Source organism: Chrysochloris asiatica, unplaced genomic scaffold, assembly GCF_000296735.1.
Source record: "Chrysochloris asiatica unplaced genomic scaffold, ChrAsi1.0 scaffold00096, whole genome shotgun sequence".
Taxonomy (NCBI): Eukaryota; Metazoa; Chordata; class Mammalia; order Afrosoricida; family Chrysochloridae; genus Chrysochloris; species Chrysochloris asiatica.
In genome coordinates, this window is record NW_006408614.1 from 1,549,340 (window position 1) to 1,568,693 (window position 19,354).

General features: G+C 42.3%; 1 protein-coding gene across 1 annotated transcript in view; it reads right to left on the reverse strand.

Moving 5' to 3' along the window:
• Positions 1 to 19,354, reverse strand: part of TRIP12 (thyroid hormone receptor interactor 12) — a 121,567-nt gene that overhangs the window by 23,216 nt on the left and 78,997 nt on the right. Inside the window, 13 exon segments of the mRNA XM_006866729.1 lie at positions 1,576 to 1,748; positions 3,281 to 3,432; positions 4,427 to 4,618; positions 5,449 to 5,590; positions 8,335 to 8,509; positions 8,732 to 8,832; positions 10,037 to 10,244; positions 11,897 to 12,015; positions 12,276 to 12,504; positions 13,679 to 13,751; positions 15,643 to 15,799; positions 15,932 to 16,049; positions 19,137 to 19,302. Coding sequence (XP_006866791.1) covers positions 1,576 to 1,748; positions 3,281 to 3,432; positions 4,427 to 4,618; positions 5,449 to 5,590; positions 8,335 to 8,509; positions 8,732 to 8,832; positions 10,037 to 10,244; positions 11,897 to 12,015; positions 12,276 to 12,504; positions 13,679 to 13,751; positions 15,643 to 15,799; positions 15,932 to 16,049; positions 19,137 to 19,302 — 2,005 coding nt within the window.

Genomic DNA, 19,354 nt, shown 5'->3' on the forward strand with positions numbered 1-19,354 from the left:
ATTATAAGTTGAACCAGCAGGGTCTTACAAAAACCATGCACAGGTTCCACTCTGAGCACGCAGGAAGAAGATCTAAGGAAGCTGTTGAACGCAGTACGTCATTTCTCCTGAACTCCAACAAGACACATGATTCCATCACGTAAGCTAGAGTCCAACCCGAATGTCTTAGTGCACACCTATGTACTTAGACATGAAATCCATGAGTGGAGGACAAGTCGTTGGCATTCTAAGTCTACCAGAAAAAGCATTAAGCAGAGAAATAGTGGCGATGTGTCCATGTGTGTGTGTCCCAGGGTTAAGTCAGAAAGTGCTGCTGTAGAATGTGTCTTGGGTTGTTTAAATGATTATATATTCCTGAGTGTCTCTGTATACATTCCTCACAAAAAACACACAAACAGAGGAAACAGGAGAAAATACTGTGGAATGATGATGCACAGAGGAGAGTGTAACCATTGTAATGAAACGGTGAGTATAAAACCATGTTCTCCCATGTAAACTATCAGTCAACTCGCAATAAAAACTAAAAAAGAAAAAGTGACTGACACACTGGATAAGGAGTTCTGCTGCAAAACCACAGCAATCTTTATTCAATAAAAATACCAAAATCTTGACATATCTTCTACCTAGGTCTACAGGCACAGACCTCTAGCCAGCTCTCTAACCGGCGCTCCTGGCACCTTCCAGGCTCACAATCGGGTTCTTTTACTATGTTGAGTTTTGAGAGCAAACAGAGAAGTCTGAAGGGCTGTAGAACAGATGTGATAAAGCTTTCCAACAGAATTCTCCTGGGACAGCCCTTGCTACAGGTGCTGTGTTGTTGTTGTTGTTGTTGTTGTTGTTAAGTGCCATGGAGTCAGTTCTGACCCATAGCGACCCTGTATAGGGTTTCCAAGGAGCAGCTGGTGAACTTGAACCGGCAACCTTGTAGTTCAAACAGCTTGCCATACCAAGACTGCAAAGGTGGGTGCTGCGGTGGGGGAACCCCAAAACGCAGCTTTTTTGACCTCTTTGTCACCAAAACGCTTTTGCACTTTCTTAAAACTTCTTCAGAATCTTCCCATGTCCTGAGGGAATGAATCACGACAACCCCTTTGGGGCCCCTCAAATAAGTCTCCTTAACCTTCTGAGCTGATCTCAGTGACTTAAATGAAACACAGCCAACAGATCCTCTTGGAAGCCATGTTTCACTGGATCTTTTTTTTAAAAAGGAGTCCTGGTGTGGCACTGTGGACTAATGCATCAGACTGCAAAGTTGTCTGACATGCAAGGTCGATGGTTTGAGCTCACCAGCTGCTCCTTGGAAACCCTATACAGGGTCGCTATGGGTCGGAATCGATTCGACAGCACTTAACAACAAGAAGGAGACTAAGACATGTGTATCACTGAGAGAACTTGTCTACAGCCATCCACGGCTCGCACAGACGTGTCTAACCATGTTGTGTTTGGAATAAACCCATGAATGTATGAACCCCTAGTAGCAGTACTTTCGGACTTGCTCTCATGCATGAAGGTTATGTCTCTTACTATGTAATTCATTACATCTATATGAGAACAGACAGCACACACGGAAAATACCTCGGACAACAAGGTATCTCTCGATAGCCTGCACCAAAGCCAGGGGATCGATCTTGACGGGCCCTCCCTTCCACTGCTTCACGTTGGCACAGTCCGGCTGTCTTTGCAGCTGGCATTTTAACTGATGTGTGTTGAAAAATTTTAAAGCTTGTGATCCTCTGTTGAGAGAAAAGCTCAAGATAATTTGTGAAAAAATAAGTTATTCTATTATTGTCACAATCAAGTCACACATTAATTCACGTGAAACAAGCTAATATAAACAAATATAACCTTAGCTTTTCCATAAGGCACACAAAGCACGCACTTACCAGTTAGGTAAATGGTAAAGAAGCAATTCAAGACTGTTAAGTTATTAAGAAATAAGACAGGTATGTACGCATGCACGGGGAAACAGTTAAGTCAGTATTCTATCCCTGTCGCAAGATTCCACGTCAGCAGGAATACCTCACGTCAGCAGGAATACCTCGCCGTGTGGAGGTTGAATTCTTTGGGTAAAAGTTCCTCAACCAGTGAGTATGCCCACTTCTCCAATCGTTTTAAGCCTTTCCTACTCAATTCTACCTGTTTTAAAAAACAATCTCTTCTGCATTCCAGTATTGCAGCCACAAAATGACTTCTAAAATTAAAATGTGCTTTGCTATATAATTTTTGACCCCAACAGTTGAACATCTACAATAGTCCTGAACCTCCTAATGCTGTAGATTAATGTTCATGATACAGAAGCTGTGCCATCAGCCACAGAGGAAACACTAATGGAAGGGCGGGCAACACTACTCCATTCCAGTTATTGACAGAAATGAGGGGGCTTCAAAAAGGCCATGGAAAAACTCCATTCATACGTATCAACATAGTTATCTTATATAAACGTATGCAACAATGAAAACCTTCATGTTTTTCTCAGGCATAAAGTAGCCAAACTGAAAAGTTCCCTTTAATTCACAAATGGCTCAGAAAATTGGACTTCCAATAGGACAGTATAAGTGATCAAAAGTGAGTATCACACTTTACGTGACATTTCAAAGATAAGGTAGGGGGAAAAAAAAGCAAAAACCAACCACCACCTAATCAACACTAACATTCCCTTCAATTATGCATATCATTTTACTTCCATCAAAAAGTTGAAATCTTTTTAAAAATAATTCAGATTTTGGATTTCCAATCAACCTAATTTCTCATGTTCTAGGCTTCTGGCCAAAACACCCATGAAGCTTCTAACATTTCATAGAACACAGCACTGAACTTTTACAGTCGATTCTTTCAGTGAGTCCTGTGAACTCACCACAGCATATTATTGAAAACCACAGAAATTTAGATTATAACAGTATCAATTAAAAATAAACACAAATAAAGACTCTCAAAATACAAAGTGCTACACACCACTTATCACCGAATAAGATAGCCCATTATCGCACAAAGCCTTAAATATTGACTCCTTTTCTTATTCTTATCCACAGAATTCTCACATACTGATGTAATCGATGTGAATGTGAGCAAAACTAAGTATAATTTATGAGTTGCTCACGCAGCCCCCCTTTTGCAAGCATCGTGCTTCAGACTGTATTTTTTAATTTCTTTAGTCCTGACAGCTGTTTTTCGGGCAAACTATACTACTTTACTAGACCTTTTGCCACCTTACATTTAAAAAAAAAATGAAAAATACAAATTAAGCTCAGTGGCAAAGGACTAGCCAGGCCGTGATCCTTACCTGCCTCCTGTCCCGTTTCCACTAGGGAAATCATGGACTTTGACTGGGAACTGTTCCATCTGGCTGAGGCAGTTGTTCATCTTGTGAACTAGTGCCAACAAAGGTGCGTGCCCCACCGGCTCAACTCTGCCAATGGGCTCCTCTCCAGGAAGCTACGGTTATAAATAAGTCAAGAGGTTAAACCAGGCCTTTCGAAAATGCAACACTCTGCAACAGGAAAATTTGACATGATTTTTAGACAGGAAAGTATATAATCCATTTTCCACAAATTTGTTTGTTCCCTTGTATGTATTTTATTTTAGAACACTCAGGACACATCCAACCCCAAGGCTTCTGGGTAAGAGATTACAGACCTACACATACATACACATAACCAAAAGTCTATCCCCTAATTTAATGAGTACCCAAATAAATAATTGTTTTTGTGGGAGCTAAAAGAACACAGTGTCGCTATGGGTCAGAATCAGCTCAACGGCACTTAATAACAACAACAACAACAAAGAAAGGCACACAAGCGGGTCTCAGATGCCTCCACTCAACATGATTGGGAGAAGTGGCTTGCTGGAGCACAGGAGAGCAAGCTGCAGACCTATAGCACACACCATCCAGAGAGAAATGTCCCTTGGGATGCCTTCTCACTCCGCATTTGTAAACACGCAGAACGTTGCTAAGCCACTGGTGTCTAAGTGTAGCTACCCTCTTGCTCTCACCCTCTATGGGTGAAGGAGGAGGAGCCATTCTGTCTTGTGTTTTATATCTTGTGTCTCGTACATCTACAGCTACGCTATGTCGACCTTGTCGCCTCTAAAAAATATACTGCAACAACAAAAAGTTCACAAATACACGTTGAGAATAAAATACACTGAACAGATGAGGGACTAGTCTGGGGAGGGGCACAGGAGGGGAGAGGCTCAGAAAATTCCACCATGGCCACTGTGGGCTTCATTAAATCACCATCATTGTGCCGTGTTACTAATGACTTGACGAGTAGCCGAGGAATCCAGCTGTGGCTAAGCAAACGGGTAGCATTCCCTCCAGATCTTGACCAACAGCTACCGAAGATGATTAAGGGATGAAAACAGACACATTAGCAGAGAGCGGTTCTTCTAATGAGGTGTACAGGCAGTGCGGTGTTAGCCAACTTACCGGAGAAGCAAAAAACACATGGAGGAATCGCTTCAATCTGATCTCTCTGCTCACAGCATCCTTTTCACTTTTAGATGTCAAATAAAGCAACAGCTGCTTCACAAACCCACTATGCTGGATTTCAAAGGATGAGACATCTGACTCGGAGACTATGCTACGGATTTCTACAAGGCACTCGGCTCCACCATCCACCTGTAAGAGTCACGGACAGTGATTCTAAATGGATTTGCACAGCACTTAGACAATGCACGACTTCCATCTCCCTATCAGGCACTGAACCTTTAAAAGGAGGGACTGTGCCATAGTCTTGGTAGACCCTTGGAAAATAGGATTGTACACAGACACGGCATTAGTACTTCATAAGAGGGAAAATACGTCAAATTCATACTAACGTAATAAAGAATATTCACCTTCAACCACCAAAGTTTTCTTTAAAATAACACTGTGAAAATAAAAAAGGAGCTATACGGTCAGAATGCAAAGCTAAAACAAGAATACAAAGTGTGGCTTTTAGGTTTAGATGAAATAGAGAATTTTCTTTGAAAACACATACTACCAAAATTGCTTAAAACACATAAAAAAAAATCTATGTAAACTTAACAACCATATGAAACTTAATAAGCTATTATTTCGCCTTTACTCTTGACTCCCCCTGACTTCTATCAGACCCCAGGCACAGAGGGCTATGCTGACAACAGAATCAACTACCGCTGACAAGACCTTAGAAAAGGACACGTGTGGAGGGACAGCTCTGGAGTCTCTTCATTTGCTAGGAACTGGAATGCCTTCTAGTATATTAACAATAGCATTCTGAACCATGTGTAGAAAAAAAACAAGGTGCTCAATGACCGCTAAATCCACAGACAGCTTTAGTGTCCAATCCCTAAGGAAAGGAGGATCACACCCACAGAAAGGCCACCCTGACAGCTCTAGGGGTGTGTGTGTGTGTGTGTATGTGCGTGTGTATGTGTGCGTGTTGGTACGGGGGAGGAAGGAGCTGAGGGCCGCGCTGGACACAGTACCTGGAGGTTGAGTTGTTCAGTTGCCGCACAAAGTCTCTGCAGAACGTTCAGAGCAGGGTTGCTCCCATCCATGTTCTCAGAACTGAAATAGCGCTCGACAAATTTATGTGCCTGCTCCTTAATCCAACCTTTAATTTTTTCTCTGTAAGAAGTAAAAAAGGAGATCTTGAATTGTCAGGGGAAGAGGAAAAGGATCTCAGTGATAATTTCTGATCCATGAAAAATACAGAGGTCCCATACCTACACATCTATCTAGGCTATGGAGACTTCATACATTCAGATTCCATTTTAAACAAACCACTATCATTTTGAAAATGGGCTAAGATACACCCAGAGAAATGAGGTTCCTAAAGTGCATAGCGGATTTACACAAGTTATAAACAAAACGCTGTTTCTTCTTTGGATCTTACAGAATCCGTTTCCTAAGCAATCACCCGAAAGTCATTTCACCTGATTGTTTCCTAAAATGCAGATAACATTAATACTGTCCCTTACTGTTCCCAACACAAGTAGGAACCTCTACAGACCCCAAACACTTCCTGGACACTGACGACCTATGACAAACGAGGTCTGGCTGCTAAGATTACAAATGCCAAAAGATTTAGAAATATAAGTGCCTAATGATTTTCATTAATCAATAGATCAACCAATCTATCACCCCAACCCCAAAACACCCGCTTATTTTCCCAAAGACATTTGTTGAATGTTTACAATTACTTATTTGCACAGGGAATAACTTGTTATGTACACCCAGGGCAAAACAAAACAAAACACACAACAAAAAAGCAAATCAGTAAGTTTAAAAAGAAACTATATATGGTTGCCAAACAGGTTAGTGATAGTCTCAAATTCTAAAAAACCAGTTCTCCCCTAACACTCTCAGTCTGATGGCAGTGGCTTCTTGTTAGGTGCCACTGAGTTGGTTCCAACTCCGAGCGACAAAATGAAGCACCGCCCAGTCTTGTACTAGCCTCACAATCTTTGCAGCGTTCCAGTCCATTGTTGCAGTCACGCTTCTTGTTTTGCTGATACTCTACATACAAACCATAGTGTCCTTCCCTAAGAATTGATCCTTCCTAACAAAACAGCTAACGTGAGATGAAGTTGTGCCTCACTTTGAAGGAGCATTCCGGTGGTATGTCTTTCAATTGTTATATGCCGTGAAGTCGGTTCCGAATCATAGCAACCCTGTACAAGGTTTCCGAGACTGTAAATCTTTAATTGGAGCAGAAAGCCTCATCTTTCTCCCGCGAACAGCTGGTAGTTTCAAACTGCTGACCCTGAGGTTAGCAGCCTGATTTGTAACCACTACGCTAGAGAGCTTTCAATACATACTGGCAAATTCTTCCGAGAGTCCATGGTATAGTCAATATTCTTGGCATAATTCGAAGGAATCAATGTTTCTTTGGTCTTCTTGATTCATTGTCTAGTTTTTCATGTGTATGAGGCAACTGTAAATAACGAGGCTTAGGTCAGGGACACCTTAAATCTTCAAAGGGACATCTTTGTTTTTTTTAAAATGTGTCATTTGATTTCCTGGCTGCTGCCTTCATGGGCATAGATCATGTATCTGGATTGTCTCCACTCATCGTGATGTTTACTGGTCCATCTGTGACCATGTCTGCCTTTTTCATGTAGAGGTATGACCCATACTGAAGCTGTAGACTTTGATCTTCATCAAGGAGGCATGGTTGCATTACTGCATTATCTGAGCCTTCTTTCAGTCTTGATGCTGCTTTTCTTCACACAATTCAGCTCCTTGGATTAACTGTTCCTCATACAGACTGTGTAAGGATGGTAACAGACTACATCCTTGATGCACACTTCTCCTGATTTGACACCACACAGTATCCTAGAACCCTTGTTCTTATCACAGAGGGTAGAGGAATCCATCGACATGGATAGAGGCAGCTTTCCCTCGTCCATAACACAACTGAGGAACTGGCACCACAACTATCGTAACATGTTTGCTTTTGTGACCCAGTTAGAAACGGTCCAGGCACTGGACAAACTGCAAGGTTGGAGGGTCAAATCCACCAGATGCTACTTGAAAACCCCACAAGGAGCTGAACTGGAATGGACTTGATGGTGGGAAATGCCACTCTAGCTCTGGTGGTGCAGTGGTTAAGCCCTTAGCTGCTAACCAAAACGCTGGGGGTTCAAACCCATCCAGCAGCTCTGTGAGAAGAGAAAGTTATGGTGGTCTACTTCTGTAGAGATGTCAGTTTTGAACACCATCGGGGAGTTCTACTGGGACACAGGGGGTCGCCATGAGGCATAGTAACAGACTGGCAGTACCCAACAATAGGGCTCTCTGCTATTCATAAGGTTTTCAGTGACTGAATATTCGTAAGTAGTTCATCACTCCTTCTTCCAAGTCTGTTATCGCCTGCAAGCTCATCTGAAACCTGTCCACCACGGGTGACTTTGCTGCTATTTAAAATACCCGTGGCATAGCTTCCAGAATCACAGCAACTCATAAGCCACCACAGTACGACAAACTGACATCATGTTTGGTAAGGTGGAGGGTCAGAGAAAAAAAAGAAGGCCCCCAGAGATATGGATTGGCAAAGTGGTAGCATCAATGGGCTCAAGTGTGGCAACAATTGTGAGGTTGGTCCAGGACAGGGCAGTGTTTCGTTCGTTTGTACACAGGGTCGCTATGAGTAGGCACCGACTCGATGGCACCTAGCTACAACAACGCAACACAAGGGTTCAAGACCTGAGGAATCCACCTGAAGCTCCTCTGAACATCCATCTAAAATTTGAGCATAAGTTCAAGTTCGGACTCCATGCTTCACCTCCATATAATCAAAGTGCTGGCAGAAATAATGGCACCGGGTCCGCTCCTGCAGTTAGAGAATCCTGAACGGCCCCCCACTTCACCTGTTATTGGATATGGTGTCCTTTGAGGCGGCTCTGGCAAGACCACTAACTCCTGCAGTGCGTGCCGGCTCAATGGTGTTGCTGTTGGACTGTGCGCTTAGTCTCCCCCACGTTTTTGGATTCAAGCTTGCCAGGAAAGACGATTTCGGTGACTGAGTAGTGGTGGGGCTTTTAGCTATGAAAAGAAAACGGCAGTTAAATCTTTTTAGCACACATGATAAAAACTAACTCAACTTTAAGACTCACAATCTTAATAAATTACTTTCAAGGACTCTCAGGAAGCTGACACATTCTAAAAGCTATCAGCAATGTTTTAACCAAGTCTGAGTCTATCCGTACTTCCCTCTTCCTCTTTCAAGGCCTCTCTTATGCCCCAGGGTTTCAACAAAGGAATTACCTTGATTGTCTACTTTGTCATCATCTCTGGGAGGTGAATACTTTGGCCTTCTTGGCCCTCGTTTTGGCAGCCGTTTTCTCTTAAGAACATCACTTAATCGACTGTAACAAAGAGACAAGTAGAGGAAGATTAACAATAATGACCACACTATTATCTTTATCCCAGAGTCCCTGGTACCCTCTAGGCCCACTCTCCTCACGCTGGGCTAACGACACCAGTAGTAGCTACTTCCAGCAGCTTCCTCAAGTAACACCAGCACCGTGCTGCCAGAATTCCCAGCCAGTCACAAGTCCCACAGCTGCCAGCATGAGCAGTTGCCACCAGGTGGCACCAAGAGCAGCTCAGCCCTGGAAAAGTTCCCTCCTTGCTGCACCAGGACACTGCTACCCTGAGTTGAAATTTACGTTTGACCTCCGATATTTTCCTCAAATGCCTCTGAGTAAATTCTGAATTTCTGAAGTGTGGTTCATGGTGCAGCACACTGACAGCAATGTGAAGCTCTGAATACCAAGGAATGAGGTCTGTGCCCACCAGGACACAGGGCCAGCCACCCATCAGACCACCAAGAGCGTAAGTGTGCTAAAGAAGGTGGAAAGTGGGACAGGCAGCCCCTGCTTCCCTGTGCATTTGTTGCCATGTGCCAATGCAGCAGAAAGAGAAAGGTGGGATTCTTGTGTATTTCCTTTCACTTTCTCAAAACACTGATTGTTTCCTTTCACTCTATCCTGAAGCTGATCTGTCTGCAGCTGTAATGGACAAGGGCGGGATCTGAGTCAGAAACATGACTCTATAAGATACTTGCGACACTGGGTGAGTCACACCCTGTCACGGGCCTCAGTTCCCCTCCGTGTCAGGCGGCCATGTTATACAGCCTGTGGGTGCTGCAAAGGGGGGTCACTAGATGAGGGGGCTTCAGAGAGTTCGTGGGACATTTTCTTGTCTTTTACTTTCATTATCTAAGAACTCTTGGAAGCCCCCTGGTAGTAGGTTTACAATGAAGGTGCAGTCTTCTTTGCATTTGCATTAAACAGCTCATGAAATATAAAACAGAAAATAGGAACTACACATTTTCTAATATTTTCCTCCTGGTGTGGCGCTGTAAGATAAGTACTGAGCTGTTAACCTTGACAGGGTCAGCGGTGCAAACACAAGGAAATCATATACAGGATGCTATGAGCCTGAATTGACTATGTGGTAATTAGGAGCAACACCAACAACATCTTATTTTCTGTAGAGAAAAAGGCAAAAACAAACTAAACCAATGAAGAAAAACCCCACAGAAATCAAAGCCAAGCTCCAACTCACCCTTGAGGGCTCAGATCTAGAGAATCGTCTCGACTGTGCTGCAAACTGGGGGACCCCAAGTCAGCGGCTGCATTAGTGGCCGCCGTGGCGGTCCCACTGCTGACAGACGTGGTGGACCCCACGGTCCCGGATCCGTTGGTACAAGCCTTTGGTGGGCTCGTCAGCAGAGACTCCGACTCGGCTAGGTGTTTGACTTGATGCATCACACCTTCACAGCAACAGACGAGAAGAGAAGCCATGTTTCAACCAGGACGCCCACCCACATGCACACACTCAAATGCTAACATAGACACACTGACCCGACTGGAAAAGAGCAGGCCATGGGAACAACATTCCATACCCCAGCTTCTCAACTTGACCCAATCAGGAGGGCAATACAGAGATGTAAGATTAAGACAAGGTATCTAAGTCAAATGTAGAATGTCTTCTCATCTCCTGGATGGGAAATATGCTTCCTAAAATTCTATGACTCACAGAAACATGGTGAATGAAGAAAGTCTGGTGTGGGAGAACTAGGATCTCACATCAAGATGAGGTGCTTCAAAAACTTCAGCGAAAAATGGAACACAAAGAAAATTTTCCACAAACTTTTAGAAGCTTTCACTGTATGTACTGTTGGATTTTTTATAAAAAACAAAACAAACAAACAAACAAAAAAACACGCCATTGCCATTTAAACAAAACGAATTCTAAATGGTGAGAAATCGCTTCTGATTTTGCAGAATACCATTTTACTAGTATGTTCACTACATTTTCAAGATGTGAAAAGACAGGAGTCCATCATAAGAAAAGGATATTAAAAGAATGAAACAGTTGAGTGCATCCAGAAAGTGAATGACAATTGTCTGTAAGATAGAAGATAAAACTTCAAGAGTAGCTGAGGAGAAAACAGTATTATTTCCTTTCTTTCAGAAGGCAGAAGCCCCAAAGACCAAAGAGCCAAGAAGAGATTTCTGCTGCTTACAAAGAATGTCTGGATATCTGAACACGCTTACAGAAGACCCAATAACTAATGAGTGATAGACTTTTGTCCTTGAAGTACGCAAGGAGAGAACGGAAAAGTACCATGTCTCTTTGACTGATGGCCAATTCCAAAATCTCAAATGAGATATTCCATTATCTACACAATTTAGTGTACAGCAATCATTTGAAGCATCGGAAATGGTCTACCTACGGTTGTAATTCATTAGGAAAGAAAGCAACAGCTGTTTGTTTTTTTTTTCAAAGCATCTCCATGATGCCATATATAATTACCTCTATAAGAAGTTATAAAAGTACAAGTCATTACAACTTCTAAGTATTTATCAACTGGTTGTGACTTTACAGTCTGTAGTAACTAACAGATGCATTAAACAATGCACTCCACACGCTTTAAAGAGCACTGCTGTGGTGCTGCAGGCTACTCACTGGACTGGTACCCGAAAAGGTTGGCAGTTCAAACCCACCAGTTGCTTTCAGTAAAATAGGGTCGCTATGAGTCAGAACCGACTCAGCAGCACAAAACAACACAGACACCAAAGGTGTAAGCATGCAAATGTCTTATCTTACATAAAACATCAGTTACTTTCTATTCTTAATAGATTAAAACTAAGGAGCCAAGCCCTGGAGTCATAGCGGGTTACATGTTGGATTGCTAACCACAAACTCAGCAGTTCAAGTCCACCGGTTGCTTCAAGGAAGAAGGATGAGGCTTTCTGCTCCTGTCACGATTTACAGCCTCAGAAACCCTATACAGGGTTGCTTGTGAGTCAAAACCAACTCCATGGCACATAACAATAGATTAAAACGACTCATATTTCTACAGAAGCATTATTTAAACTGAAGCATGAGCCAATGATATATACTCATGAATGCTATTACCTTCTCTTCTGAAGTAAACACTAAAGACATCTGGTAACTTCTGCATTAAGATCTCTGCCATCTGAAGCGCTCCAACCACTATCTTCAGGTCTTGGCTTGAGAGCATGGAAGCAATGTGACTACAAGAGAAAGGATCTGCATATAAAACTTTGTTTTAATTTGTTCACTGCTGTGAGGGCAAAATACCTCAGGAAACCATTCCACCAAAACAATACCATTTCTTAACCGTTCTTTCATCAATATGAACATAGGCCAAAAAAATGCACCTCAAGTGACTCCAAAGGAACATACATATTATTCTGTGCTACTTCTAAGTTATCAGAATTACTTGTAGAGTCGTGAATTTCTAAAATTGTGAGGACAATTTTCATGAACACACCTTGAAACAGCATGATTTTTCAGGACATCCTTCAGAAGTTCAGCATCCGCAAAATAAATTATCCTAAGAATTGCTCTAAGGCACTTATGTCTGACTGCAGGTCCTGCCGAGGAACTATACACTTCATAAAGAACACCAAACAACGTCTTAATAAAAGACTTAGCCAGTTCCGGGTCCTCTTTCATAAGCTGTGCTCGAGCATCATCCTTCTTTAACTCTGAATATCCACCTGTGGTAGAAAATGGAGAATCCTTATCCAGCGACAGAATTCAGAAACCAAGGAAGTCAACAACATACAGCAGTGAAGCCATATTGCAATTTTCTGAGATGCTCTAAATGGTTTTTGGTGATAATCTAAGTGAACTTTGTCTCATGTGATCAGGGATGGTTTATAAAAAGGTTAAAGGCCATGAAAGAACATTTGGTCAGACATAAATCCAGCCACTGGCCATTGTGTCCCACTGAAGATAAATAGCTAGGAATCACATCACTGTGCCTACTATTTTAGGAATGCATAAGGGAAATTCAAAAAGCTTGTGAGGAAATTGCACATCTTTTCATTTCATTCTTCCACAAACTTTCTGAAGCCCCTGTGCACATTCAACACAGTATGGGAGTGGGGATGGATGTCAATATTGACTAAAAAGCAAGGAGAGTTCTAGAAATGCAGTGACTGGTTGATTAGAAGTTACAGAACTGTTAAGAATAAGATGATTCTGCTACTTTGATGGAACCAGGTACAAGGAAAAGGGAACTGATAAAAGATAAGCTCTAAACCAGGGGCCAGCAAACTCAAGTTCTAGGGCTAAGTCTGGCCCGGCCCATCCATCAACTGCTTTTAGAAATGATATTTTAGCACAAAACCTCCATTGACATTTATTTACTGTTGTCTCTGGCGCTTTCAGTGGCATGTTGACTGGCTATAGAGGAACGTTGATTACCAGGAACCCATAGAGGCCACAGTCTAAATTCTTTACTTGGCCCTTTCCAGAAAAAGTTTGCTGGTGCCTGCTCTAGAGCGGCGTTGTCAAGGCAATGAACGAAATCACTGTGGGGAGGGACAGATGTCAAAAACTGGAAGGAAAAAAATAAAATTGATGGAATCCATGTTTCATTAGTTAAGAGAATTTAGGTAGCAAAGTGTGAAATAAAAAGTTAGAAAGACTCAGTAAAACGGGCAGAATGGAAGTAACAGGACCAGAGAAACAACTACAGGAGCAAATTCAGACTGGAGTTACATTTAAGAAAAAAAAAATCATGGGGAAGATATTCATTCCTTAAAGTACATGACACAAAAATTACTAGTATGCCACAAACTTATAATAGGGATACGCAATGAATCAATTACTATTATTATTATTGCAAATCAGACTCAGGTGACAATATAGAACTCTTTTACTTACTAGTGTTAGTATTGGCTAAGGGGTTAGGTTTTCTCTGAATGGCACGTGCTGTTCCCGTGTCCTCATTGATTTGCTGCATAGAATTAAAATCAATAGTATAAACTCGTCCCAGAGTGGACAAGCTTATCTCATCCTCACCGACCTGATGGGCTGCCTGAGAGCAAAGAGAGAGAAACCTTGAATATCAACATGGAGAAACTCATGACCTGAAGACACAGCAAGGCCCTCCACAATGCTAACCTACAGTGTTTCAGGAGGTTTCCAGTAACAGAATGTGGGGCATTTAGAAACATGGAGATGACAAGACTCATCCAGCCAACAAATCCTTCCTCCTTAAATACAGCTATAATATTCATAAGCCCTATCAAATCAATCCTGATGAATGATCCAGTCACGTGGCATCAATGAGCGACGATGCCATTTGTACTCAGAAAGTTGTTAAAGACACTGCTGATAGGGAAAAATATATAGGTATTATCCATAAATCTAGTCGTCTTACCCATCAACTAGAAACATGACTACATAGTAAGGTTTTAAGTCCTTCTTTAAATGAATACCCTAATTTTTTTTGGGGGGTGGTGGGGGGTGGTGGTGGTGAGGTCCCTAGGTAGACAGTGGATTTGACATTTCAATGAGACTCTAATAAGCCTGCCAACGATCCACAAATGGCAGACAACTATGGGAGGAATCCCCAGAGGCCGCACGCATTACACAGTACATCGCTAACCTAAAGTCATTTGGAGAAATATTATTTGCTTGATTTCAGATAATCTATCAACAAAGGGCCAGAATATTTATTTCTCTTACAATGTCCCAAATGATAGAATTCCTAAGATGTAGGAAAGTAAGGAATCTTAGAAAATGTAAGATAAAACTATTGGCAAGGAGGCAATTACTGAGAAAACGTTCAGAAGAACACTGAGAAGTGGAGCCCTCGGCCCTTAACCTGGGCTGGCTGACCGCCTGCTACACCTCTGTCAGGCTTGCTGAAGGTAAAAGCGGGCTGAGAATTTCCTTAGAAAAGGGAACTCTGCATTTTGTTTTGTTCATAAGAACTTTGAAAAGGTTTTTAAAAAACTCATGTTTCAAAACTTACTGCTGAAAAACACCTCTGAAGAAGAGGGTCTGCACAAGAAATGTGACTGTTTCAACATTTCAAATATCAAAAGTGGAAACTAGAGAATCTATGAAGACTCATGGATATGTGACATATTGAAGGTAAAAGTACACGATGCAGGGGCATCTCAAATAATATAATGACCACCACACCCTAACTTAGGGTAGTCATTTAAAAAACTGTATGTTGATGTTAGCTGAATCTGAAAGTATGGAAATAAGAATAGTAACCACATGGAAGACTTGTCATGGAAAATCACTACGAATTTTTAGTCTATTTTTCTTCATTGTAGTATTGTCCTTTTTTCTTCAAGTTCGCTGAGCCACCCTAGAAGCTTCACATCCTTCTGTAGTCCTTGTATCCTATTATGTCATTACATTTCATTAATTTGGATTCATGCAAGTTTCTGTATCTACCACCATTTACTTATAAACTTTTGGGTTGTTTCCATGTTTTTAATCACTCTTAGAAATATACTGAGAAGCAAATATCTGTATTTAAATTTGCCTTGAGCAGATTTCTTTGGGATGGAAGAAAGAGAGGATTTTTAGTACTGCCGGGCCTAACTCCTGCCATGTTTCCTTTCAGAACTGAGGAACCTGGAACAGAGGACTAAAATTACTTGCTCCAAGTCAATCTGGTATTTAGCAGCAGAAGCAGGACTAGAACATCACTGGTTTCTGACCTGAACAGAAAGGAGGACCTTGTTCTCAGGAGACAAAATGAGAAAATCTTGAGTTAATTCAAAACTGAGCACACATAAGAGGCACTGTCACCTCCCCACGCCAACCCCACCCACACTCTCCACCATAAGACACTCATTTAAACGGTACGATGAAACTACTACCTCAATTATCCGGCTATCAATCCTGTTATATGGATGCCAGAGGCCCCGGTCATCGCGCCACTGCCAGATCGCACCGTCTGTGTTCTGAGCATTTCCCTTCTTCAGCATGGTGTCAACTGCAAAGATGCCTTCCTTTGGCAAACATGGCATAAGTTCGCTGCGGGGAAGAGAGTGACATTATTGCAGCAAGTAGTTTCTTGACCTATGAGTAAGGAAAAGTCTGGAAAACAGAAGCTGCCCTGAGAACCACTGCTGCTATCATTAGTGTTACCCGAAGCCCAATCTTTACCAAATCAGAGACGTCAGTTCATAGAGCTCTTGAGGACTCCGAGGCACCAGGTCAATCTGCTCCTGACAGCTTCCATTGGAGGCGCCGCACAGAAGGAAGTGAAGTGTTTCAGCAATGTCTGTAAAACCAACAACAACCACCACCAAAGCCCATTAAACTAGTCCGAGTTCCCAATTCCAAAGGCTACCCTTCCCTAGGGGTAAAGCAATCAGGACCCATGCCTATTATTTGAAAGAAAAACGAAACTAAAATAAAAAGTCCAAATGAGTTTTAATAAAAAGTAGGGGGGAAAGGTTTGTTTTCTTTAAATACCGAAAGTATCTTTCTCATTAAAACTACTAACTGGGTGCCTGATCAGAAGCCCTGCAGTCTCCCCAGAGATTTCCAGAATCTTTCATTACTGGCCTGGAGGAGCACACAGCTTTGGACAAAATCGCAGTTAACATACACTGTAATCCGCAATCCAAATACATCATGTATTTGTCAGGGCTTCAAATATGAAGGGACTTCAAACTTTCCCCGAAACTTTCGGAAGCCCCCACTCATACCACTGATGACCTGTGGTCAATGTCTGAATCTTCTCTGTCACAAGCTTCTGTTCCCAGAAGGCACCAGGACCAGGAGGAATTATCAGGAAAATCATTCTGATGTAGGGTCACTGTAATGAGGTTTGCACCAGAGCTGAAACCCAAAAACCCAAGCTGGGCTCTGCTGGCGGTGGTGTGTGTGCGGTGCGGTTCTCTAAGTGTGCTGCTGTTGTAAAAGATGAGCCAGTTTAAACTTACCAGTGACCAAGGAGCAGCTGGTGGGTTTGAACAGCTGACATTGTGGTTACCAGACCAGTGCTTATCCTACTGTGCCATGTTGTTGTTGTTGTGTGCCGTGGAGTCGGTTTCGACCCATAGCGACCCTGTACAGGATTTCTGAGGCTGTAAATCTTTACGGGAGCAGAAAGCCTCATTGTTCTCCTGTGGAATAGCTGGTAGTTTCCAACTGCTTACCTTGCGGTTCGCAGCCCGATTCGTAACCACTATGCTACCAGAGCTTCATAGGAGGCTCCAAAGGATCAGATTGGGGTTTCTGTAGTTATAAAGTGCACTGGAGTCACTTCTGACTCATACTGACAGTGTATACAGTTGCTGGTGGGTCTGAACCGCAGACCTCGTGGTCCAGTGTTAATCCTACAGCACCACCCCAAAATAGGCACAAGAAAAGCGCAAGTAGGAAAGTAATACACATGTGCAGACATCTGTTTCAACATCTGCTTGGAAAGCTTCATCAATAATGAACAAAGTCTGTCATCAAGAGAAGTAGGCACCAGGGATTTTGGCAGAGGTGTGGACTATTCATCCTCGGCTTCACAGAAATTGCACCAATGTTAAGTCTTGAAAATATACAGTGTTGTTAATGCCCTATCAAGTGCACAGCATTGTTGTTGTTGTTAAGTGCCACTGAGTCGGTTCCGACCCATAGCGACCCTGTACAGGGTTTCCGAGGCTGTAAATCTTTACGGGAGCAGAAAGCCTCATCTTTCTCCCGCGAAGCGGCTGGTAGTTTTGAACTGCTGACCTTGCGGTTCACAGCCCGATTCGTAACCACTACGCTACCAGTGCACAGCATTAGAGCTCTTTAAATTCTGTATACCTTACTTAGAGACCAGAGGATGGCAATGAAATGTGGAGACACAGTTCTTCTGTGATAACGCTGTAGAAAGCAAGCTGAGAGGGGGCCCTGCTTTCTCTTTAATGCCACTTGTCTACTATCATTTGGAAGCACCCTTATGTCAGAAATCTAGCTGCCTTCACAGTATCAATATGCGGCACCCTCAGTGAAATATTAAAAAAAAAAATTTTTTTATTTACCATATTAAAAGAAAAAAATCCAAACTTAAAAACAAAAGTAAATTAGCAATTTCTCACACTAGTATTTAAGGGCATGCAATGCAACAGGGAAAAGGCTAGTCTGAATCAAGCCTCAGGAAGTATGGCCCCACCCCCAGCGCTGTTGTCTAATGGATTCTGCCTCCTGGAGACCCAATAGAACAGAGCAGACGGGCACAGCCCTGTCCTGGGCAGTGACTGGTGAGTTGGAACTTTTGATCTTTTCGGTTAGTAGTCGAATATTTAACCGCAGCATCACCAGGGCTCCTGGGGACGTCAGTTAGAACAAGGTGCATTGTGGTTACACAAAGAGTTTACCCATTCCCACAACTTATTTGGGCAAGGAGTCATCCATTCTCTGGAACTTCAAGTTTGGGCAGAACTCGGTGCTTTCACAGGAATCTCTCCAACAAATCACCTCAACAATACTGTTGTTCTACAAGGGTCTGTGCCAATACACTATTAAACAAGAACTCTAAGAAAACTCTCCCCAAAATAAAAAGTATTAATATTCTGTCTGAGGCTATGGGAACAAAGGGTTACTTGGTCAGTGAATCTCATCAGGGTAATATCTTCAGAGATTACAACCAGTACGCTAATAGAAATAGTTAATATACAGATGTTTTCTGAAGTCCCATTCTGTGACACTAGCTTAAGAGTCCTAACATTTAAGAGGGGAATTGGCAACCTGCAGTAATAGGGCAGTAACACTTTAATTCCTGCACACTGGGTCAGGCTGAAAGAAGTTCAGAAATGCAAAAGTACAAAGATCAGAGAAATGTGTCTGTGTGAGAATGAGTTCTAGTCTTCTTGAGGGAAGAAAGGATTCTAGAATCAGATCAACTGCTAGAAACCCTAACATGGGCAAAAAGAACTCCCAATATGCTGAAGGTAAGTGGCTATTACTTAAGTATAAACTCAGAATTCTCTTGAATAAACTTTAATGCATAAAAAGTAACAATTTGAGTCTTTAACTTATGATTTTAAAATGGTTATTTCTGAAGTATTAACTTATTATTCCAACATGTATTAACATCGCCCTTCTTTATCTTCTAGCAACCCTGGGGACATAAAGGTTAAGTGCTTGGTTGAACCCACCATTGGCTCCAGGGGAGAAAGACTTGGCAAAAGGACACAAAAATGACAGCCTAGGAAATCCAATGAAGCGGTTCTCCTCGGCCACAGGGAGTGGGTAGGATTTGAAATCAACGCCAAGGCACCTAGCCACAGCCACAATGATATTAGTAACTTAATCCTTCTACTTCCTTGCCTTCAGGTATTAGGGGGAGAGCAAGCTTGAGGCAGGAGAATAAAAGAGAACTTACTTTGCTTCATAAGCTGAACGGCTAGAGTTGGGCAGTTGGAACACATGAGAGAAAACATGCGGACCACCATTATAAACATCCCCGAACTCAAGATCGGTGGAGTCACTACCAAGAGTTGTTGAACATTTGTAAGCAGGTCTTTGGAGGCCACTTGCTGGAGTAAATTCTTCAGGAAACACAAAGGAAAAAGATACTGTCACATTGTGGCTCAGTAATCT